Source organism: Opisthorchis viverrini (genome assembly GCF_000715545.1).
Source record: "Opisthorchis viverrini unplaced genomic scaffold opera_v5_215, whole genome shotgun sequence".
In the NCBI taxonomy this organism is placed as follows: Eukaryota; Metazoa; Platyhelminthes; class Trematoda; order Opisthorchiida; family Opisthorchiidae; genus Opisthorchis; species Opisthorchis viverrini.
In genome coordinates, this window is record NW_008751868.1 from 179,611 (window position 1) to 188,202 (window position 8,592).

At 45.5% G+C, this 8,592-nt stretch overlaps 1 protein-coding gene across 1 annotated transcript; it reads right to left on the reverse strand.

The window, feature by feature from the left end:
- Nucleotides 1–823: 823 nt before the first annotated feature.
- On the reverse strand, nucleotides 824–6,266 carry T265_08315 (hypothetical protein; the record flags this gene model as incomplete). Its single annotated transcript, XM_009174081.1, has 4 exons — nucleotides 824–1,126; nucleotides 2,150–2,488; nucleotides 5,740–5,985; nucleotides 6,021–6,266. The coding sequence occupies 4 exons, from the start codon at nucleotides 6,264–6,266 to the stop codon at nucleotides 935–937; spliced, it is 1,023 nt and encodes a 340-aa protein (XP_009172345.1).
- Between the last annotated feature and the right edge of the window lie 2,326 nt (nucleotides 6,267–8,592).

The window sequence follows — 8,592 nt, forward strand, 5'->3', positions numbered from 1 at the left end:
TACGTAAAACGCTCCACAACTTCCAGTGTTTCTCCTTGGATCGCAAATGGCGTGTTCATTGACTGCACGTCCACAAGCATGACCTTACACTTTGTGGGTGCAAAGTGCATACCAAAGGACGGGATGACTTTGGTCAGTTCATCCAAGAATACTTGCGCCTTCTCCGCCTCTTCGAACATGAGAACGATGTCGTCTGCATATTCCAGATCGACAAGGTTTTTTTCACAGGCTATTTTAACACCAGGGTTTTGGAGACGTGGGCTGGGATACTGCCAGGGCGCCCACACCTAGACAGGAGGACGATTAGGGTCCTCAACCAAAGCCTTTAGCTCAAAAGCCTAACCGCAAGGCAGCGGTGTTTGACGGGAAATGCAAATGCATTACCATTTCTACGGAACAAGTCGCCACATGTTCCAACCCCCAACCTGGAGGGCCAGGAGTCTGTGTTCGTCAGACCTCTAACCATTGACCAACCTGGTATGAGAGACTCTGTAAGTGTCGCGGGACACTCTCCAGTATAGTTCAATGGATCGCTGAAGTACGCAAACCGTCACACCACGGCAAGGTCCAGTCTCTTAGTGACGGTTTGGGCCACTTAGTGGGAATTCAATCCATGTGATGAACGACTGTCTACATTTTTGCTGAGAGATTTCAAGGCTTATAGGGCACCGAACTGCTGTTGCACAGGCTAACATACAAGCGGGGTTAGTGAACAAACGTCTCGAGGATCGTGGCGAGAATGCAGAGGTCGTACGGTAAAACCTAGGGGACCAAAGAGAGTAATTCTATTTCAACAAAAAAATTTACAAAAACGATTCGCAGAGCCAGCACGACCACTCAATTACCACACCCAAAACCGTTAAGCAGACAGCACACTGACTTCACCATTTAATCACAAAACTCATACAACAATAGAATTTCAAATCAAGTGAAGTTAGTTTTTATGTGATTTCGTTCCTCCGACAGGTTGTTGAGTGGATTGTAGAGCTTGTGTCATCATTAGTTTACCCATTGTTTGTCCGGCCATTTGTGACAAGCTAGTGCAGTAGAAGTCCAGTTGTGCAGAGACCAAAGAAGTGTCCAAGCGAATTGGGGCGAGTTCACGATTACGGGCTTCTTGTGAAGACTGAAAAATATGGTCGTATGCAAAATTAGCGTCAGAGCAGAAGACTGAAAATCATGAAACATTTAACACAGAAACATACTCCAATGAGTGTCACTTGGGGAGACCGGCAGAAAACACAAGGAAAATACATAGGCTTAGACAGACACAGTTTCCCCAAAGTAGCTCGGGAAACCTAAAACTGCTAGATTTTTGCGTGGCCATCTCAGACTGGACTAGACTAACCAAAGTTATAAGCAGCGCAAAATCACCCATCCACACGCTTTCAATCAGCTGGAAAGGGAACAGAACTCGGCACAATCGTGCCGTACTCTTCGGGTTCGGTGTGATTGGTAATTAGAACACAAGTTGGATTGGTCGCCTCTGTAGAATAACGAAGGTTGATGAACATCTGGTAGCACCTATTTAATGAACGATTGACAAACAGGAAAAACCTCGTTTTCGAAATGCACACAACGAGTGCTAATGATAAGTTCCTTTCCACAGTGGAAGGCTGGAACCCTGGTCAATGTGACCTACTAGAGATTACCCGTCTATACATGACTTCAACTACATGCAAACCAGGTAGGGCGGATTAGGTCTTCGATGGGATATCACCAAACGAATGAGGTGGAGTGGCGGATTGTTGCGGTACGAATCCCACTATTATTTAGTAGATGGGATTTTAAAATACGATTTTATCCGACACAAGTAGCAAGGACACAACCTCCACTAGCTGAACGGTTCAGAGCAGTTGTCATATGATTAATTAGGTAAAAGAACATCACGGCACAGAGCTACGATCATCATACTCACTGTTTCTGTTACCTTACCCAATAACTGGATCATTTCACTCCTAAGATCTCCACTTGAGGTTCTAAAGCGACACATTTAAGGGCGGTAAATCACCAGAATGTTGGTCGATTACAGATTTCTTCATGAAAAAACGCTACCGCTCTACTCATTTTTAAGTAAAAGTGAAAATGAAATCATTAATTTGAACGAGGGACAAAAGTGTAGCCCTGAGGTTTGTGCCACGGCACTCACCTTTCCTATCCCAGAACTCTGAGATTTCGCCAGGCTTCGCTGATACAGGTACTGATAGTCGTGGACTGTATCAAGTCCGATAAGCAAAGAGCGGAGCTGTTGTTCCAAAGTGGAAGCCATGCTAAGATTCAAAGCCGAGTATCGTCCTGAGTGATCAGCTGGAACAGGAGGTGCCAGGTCTAGAATTGAAGAGTTGCTCGACATAGTGGTTCGGGATAAATCTTGATCACTAACAAGATCAGATAACACGATATTGACCAAATGAGAGTTGTGCAGAACGACGGGAATTTCATCCAACAGGCGGGTGAAGTTGTTCCGACCCAGTAAAGAAGCTGCTTCCTATGGAAGAAAGGCAGGTTTGAGTATAGCAGAGCTCGAATTGCATTCGGTATTACCTCAGAAGCTAAGACTTGACGAAAACAAACGGTGACAGAGAAACGAAAAAGTATATCGAGATCTTGGGTGACATCGATCCAAATGCACCGTGGTTTCGTTTCAAAAACTACAGAATTGATTGCTTCGGAATTCCATCATGTTTGGTCGTGTTTTATTCGAATCCCTCTTCAATTGATTCCACCTGAAATAAAATCCCTGCATAATATCCAACAAGGGATATTAGTCTTTCCCAGAACGCTATTTTTTGACGCAGGTAATGTGCAGGCTTCCCCATCGTTTCCGAAGCAGCTTTAAGTTGTTTATTACTCATTGTTTTAACCCTTCCTCGATCTATTCGATTTACTGTGACGCACAGATAATCAAGTGCGATAAAGCGATACACCTGAATTTCTCGATAAACAAACCTTAGTTAACTTGTAAACTGTCATGTTCCTTGATGCATACAGCGTATAGCCGAATGCGAAAAGGATTACTGGATTTTACCCAGCAATAGAACAGGCCGATGGAATGCACAGTTGATGTCCCACATTTTGGCATTTTTCCACGTCCGAAAGTTGAGCACGATCAAGCTGTAGGAATGGGAGTGTCCCAATATATTGGGATTCGGTCCAGCAGTATGGGACAGTAAGTAACAGTGTCAACATTGATGTTTCGGGTCGGGTTCGAACCACGGACCATTCGGTCAGTAAATTCGCGCCCTAACTACTTGTGCCATCTCGCCCCCGATGACAATGATTATGACAAATGCGAACCGGCCTTTGCGTAGTACATTTAATTGAACGATACAATAAACGAGATCCAATTACGCATTCAGTGAACAAACTACAAAACGGGTGTTTATCCCCACTGCTGATATCAGCTTAGCAATAGATCGTGTTTGATTCACTGGTAGTAATCTTTACGAGACAACAGCAAAATCTGGAATCGTTCAACATGAAAACGTCGTTACACCAAAACGTTGGAAAAAATAAACAAATGACCAACCTAAGAGCAACAAAAGACGTGCTGATAGGACGCCCTAACCTTAAACTGACAGATCCAAGAAAGCGGGATACAAAAGAAAAAGACAAATAGTCACTCACACATTCCCATGAAACCTCCGGGCCCTAGAAAAAAGAAAGCGATTAGTGAGAGCGGACAACCGTAATAAACAAATTTAGTTTGTTATTATGCCACCACCATCTCTATTCTGGCAGCACTAAATGATGCCCTGAGCTCAGAAGAATAACTGACTCAGCACAATACAGACTAAATGCCTTGTTTCATTTCAATGAAGAAGAGAATAACACATGTTAACTGGTACCAAAGTGTATCCTTTGGCGATGTACAAATATCAAAAGACTTCTATCCAAGAGCCAGCATGAACTAATTTGGACGAAATACGCGGAACGAGTTGCGGAAAGTCACAAAAGCCTTTCGTGCTAAAAAAAAACCTGACAGATTCGATCCTCATCTTACTTCCGACAAGGTGGATTTAAATTTAAGGTAATCACACAGTCACTATTCCCACACTACTGCTATTTGTCATCTGGCCTCTTAATTTGAACTTGGGAAACCTGTGCAATGCGTATTTTAGATACTTTTACGTTAGAGATTTTCGAAAATTCTTGGTTGATGGATTTCCCCAGGAGGCGTCTTCAATACCATGCCCCGAAAATCGAGGTCCGTTGTCGATATTCTGCCAAATCCTAAATCGACTGTTGAGACACGTTTTGTCGCCCAAATAGCAAGCGTCGCTACTAGTGCTTCAAAACTATGTAAAGACTGATGTTGTCGTTGAAGCCGGCGACCAAGGTCGATGCCGAATAATAATAAACTGACAGTAATCATTAAGCTGTAACACCCTTTCGGTGCCTAGCTGCCATCCCACAGGAAGCACTAGGGTGGAATACCATCTGCCTCGCAGAGCTCTTTTCACCCAGCCCTGTGCTGAATGGAAGCAACTGACGGGTGGACAGTGTATGACCTGGCAATGAAGTGTGGAAACACTAACCAGCAAACTTAGGTAGACAACTGTCACTTCCCTGGATGGAGACCCCAAGGCTAAATTCACTAGTAGTTAATGACACTAGCAGAAATTGGCCAATGGCACGATCAGTAGCGCGTAAACATCAAAGCTAACCTCTTCAGTGTGTGGCTAACCAGTTCCCGAACAAACTTAGCATGAGCGCAAATATGACTGTACGCAGAGCGGTATACGACAGGGGTGCACGACCGCAGTGAGATCTGGTAACCGTGTTTCGAAGACAATACACACCGACAGTGAAAGCCAAGCTTCAACAAGTATCTAATATGGAGTGAGATGTTGAAAACTGTGAAGTTGAGCAGATCTTCTGAACCCCGTAAGAGAACGCCTTGGTTTATCTCGCTGGGCGACAGCTCAAACCCAGGAAGCCAGTTACGGGGCCGGTAGGCAACCCAGACGCGGTGCACCAGCTGAATGCCAAAGATGTGTGGGCGGGAGCACACGGCAGTTGCACGAACGAGTGATACTTTCCGGTATCTCAGAGGTAAAAATCTCACTCATAAGGAAAAGGATAACAGGGTCCAGTGTTGGCCAAAACCTCAGTGGTCTCACCTGAGTGGTTGCGCGGTGATTCGCCAGCTCCAGGGCACATGGACCAAGGCACATCTTATTCCAGTCGCTCATGCGTACTTGGGGACGTACCGGGCTTCTGGTACGGTCTGACGGCACTTCAATCGTACTGGATAATTAACCGACGGCCACCGTCAAGTTGGGCGATCGGAGAGCGCAGTGGTTATGGACCACTGTTTTTAACCCGTCATTTCTGTGGGAAAGACAGCACTGCTGTTTCCGTAACTATAGACTGGCTAGTCGCCTGCGCACTACCTATTAATCCCTACAAACTCTTATCACGAAAGACTACGGGTCTACCTCGAGACTTCCTTGGCTAAGTAGTCTAGCTACTAGTCGCACTGCTCCCTTTTGGCCTTCACGGAATGGTCAAGCCTCGTCGAACACTATTCTAGTCCGCGTAACCCACGGATTCACTTCCGATCCTAAACTGTCAAGGTCTTTGTGACTTTAAAATCCAGGCTCACTTGCCCGCACAACACTGAACTCCGTTCCAGGAGGCGCGAGCCCGAAGACCTTCCGATAAGAGTGACTATGCTGAGGAACTTGCTCAAATAATAATGAATTTTTAATTCTAGCCCGAGAGTGAAAACCTCACCTTCGGAGTATACGAAACCCGTAGACGCCGCTCGGCATCGGACCTGGCGTTCAATATATCTGACGCTAGACGATAAGCCTTGAGGCCAATATGACCTCTTGTTGTTCTTGTTGGATCGTAGGTTAGCAGGATTGCTTCCGGCAGATTGCTCTGGCACTGGTAAATATTGTCAATGTTGGCCCTGTTGATGGATATTCCTCCGGGTCCGCTTTGGTAGAAGCCCACATTCAAGTAATCAATGTTAAGCTGAAAAAACTCACGTGACTTATCGGGAAACCAACCTGTCTGAGGTTTTTTATCATGTTCACTTCAAAATTAAGTAGAGCTTCGTTGGCTGCGGGATCGTCATCCTGAGTCTTGGGGAGCAAGAAACAATTGGTAACTTCCAAGACATTCCCGTTACAGAGACCCAATAACGTTCCGTTGACACAATTCTGACTAGCGAGGGCCTCTTCCTGATACTGCTTTATCATTTTAAGCAGTACGAGGCCTTCAACTTGCACACAGTCAACCCGGACTCGTGACATACTCAATGCGGCGAAATTCCTTGTGTAACGCGCGCGAGTCTAGGTCATTAATTCAATTGGTAAAATAGGCCTAAACGCAGGTAGACAGCTAAATGATCCTGGCTCGGATATTCCTACATCGAACTCGGACTCAGATTCACTTCATGGGTTGAAAGGAAGGAATCGATGATCTTCATCTTCTCTGGTGCTGGGCACATGGGTGAATGGAAAGACTGTCCTCTTTGGATATGTAAGTACATGCAGTTATAAATGGATGACGTGGGTACCAGTGGAGCTAGTTAGATATAAACTGTGGGGTGCCGCTACATGATAGACGTGCAGAGTGAAGAGGGGATATTATGTCTGGATTTGGAAGGGGACGGTGAACATAGGTGATAGCAGCTGTTCAGGGCGAATTCATTGATGCAGGATGACCTTCAAGAGTACTATATGCCAGTGGGGAGGATGTCGACCTCGTAGCCCTTTGCTGGAGACTCTCTCTCTCTTACTTTTATCAAAATTCGCTCCGGTATCCGAACAGATACTTCCAAGCTAGAATCACAGTGGGATATAATCAACTTTGGAGTGCAGTTCAGAGCAATCAGCATGGCAAACTAAACGTTTCAGTGGCCCTTTTTACGAAATGAATGAACGCTAACAAACAGGAAGGTCGCAGAGGTCAATACGTATTCACGGATTCACGGATTAATACACAGGATCGAAGCCTTTGCCCAAGTTTCCCTGGTCGGTTTTGTTCTTGTCGGTCAGTGGCTGTCGTTCAGCTGGAAGGCACAAGTGAAAAAAGGGTGTAGCACTGCTCTTTATGTTCTCAGCGCGGGGCAGTATGCTTGCCAGCGCCAGGATTCGCATAAATAGATGTCTAATAGTGCTTTAAATTGGGTTCTAGAAGGAGCGTGTGCAACCGTCGGAGGGAGGTCATTCCACGCAGCTACTACCCGAAATGAAAAAAATTTTGTCTAATGAATGTGTGTGCCCTGAGCTTGAAAATATTCTTACTATGCCCCCGTCGGGTGTTTGCTGGGTCAATGGTAAAAAACCTGTTTGCCAAGCTTTGTTCAAACAGGGCGTAAGTAAGAATTAGGTCCCCTCGGAGGCGACGGTACTCCAGGGGAAAGAGATCAAGCATCGCGTGACGCGTTTCGTAGTCCACGGATTTGAGGCCGACAACCATTCTCGTAGCGGCCCGCTGGACACACTCAATGAGGGTGACGTCTTTCGTACGTCCTGAGTAGACAACTTGGTTGGCGTACTCAAGGAGCGGTCTGACGTAGGCACCATAGAGTATTTGGAAGACCATGCGAGTTATACGGGAGAAGGTGTGTCGGATCATCCGTAAAATGGCGAATGCCTTTTGGGCCGATTTCTCATGGTGTAGTGAGAACGACAAGTTTGAGGAGACCCAGAAGCCCAAATCTTTTTTGTCATCTATCCTCATGATGTCTTCTGGTCCTTTTTCACCATGCATAACAAGGGCATTCGCTAAATCCCCTCCAAACGACATATGGACGCACTTTTCATCATTCACCATATTTGCCATAATCAGCAGTTGCTATTGTTTGATTTCCGCTTGATTGCGCCTTAGATTGGTTTGCTTTCTGTGGGGCAAATGCCAGCGAACATCAACCACTATACAGAGGGTTCGAGAAACTCTGGCAATTTTTCCGTATACTTGGCAAACGCAGCTGAAAATAATGATGATTAGTCCATGTCAAAGAGAGCACAGTGATAGGTTCTTGAAGAAAGCCCTTATGCTACGCAAATGACAGGAACTGCCAGAAAAATGGAGCTCAATTTTATGAGAGCGGAGCCGAAGCGTATAGGATCTTCAGAGGAGCCGAAATTGTGTAGCGCGGGACCATGCCCAAGCCTTTTCTTCAAATGATATACCTATCACTCTTGCTGTGTTTTGAACAGAGGGATCACAGATATAAACATTAACCTGACGTTGGATATGGAATGGTTTACAAGAGGAGAACAGATAACGTTCTATTTCAAGGCGTGTCATCAATTGGCATTGAAAACACAGGTGTAAATGCCAACGACTTAAGTACCTACAAACAGCACTGTACATTGTTCAAGGTGCAACAATCAGCATCACAATAGAAGTCACACATTGGGCAGAAGACTTTCGAAGCAGTAGCAAGGATATAGACCGAAAGACATGTACCACCCCAAACGTGTTGTGGGTACCTAGAGGGCCACAAATGGCGGGCGAATCCAGAACTTGGACCATAATATTAGGAAGACTTAGTTCAACGTCAGCCTCAGCGGACTGAGAAGAGCACATCCTTCGACGTAAAGAAATCATCGGTTGGTGAACCGGAGA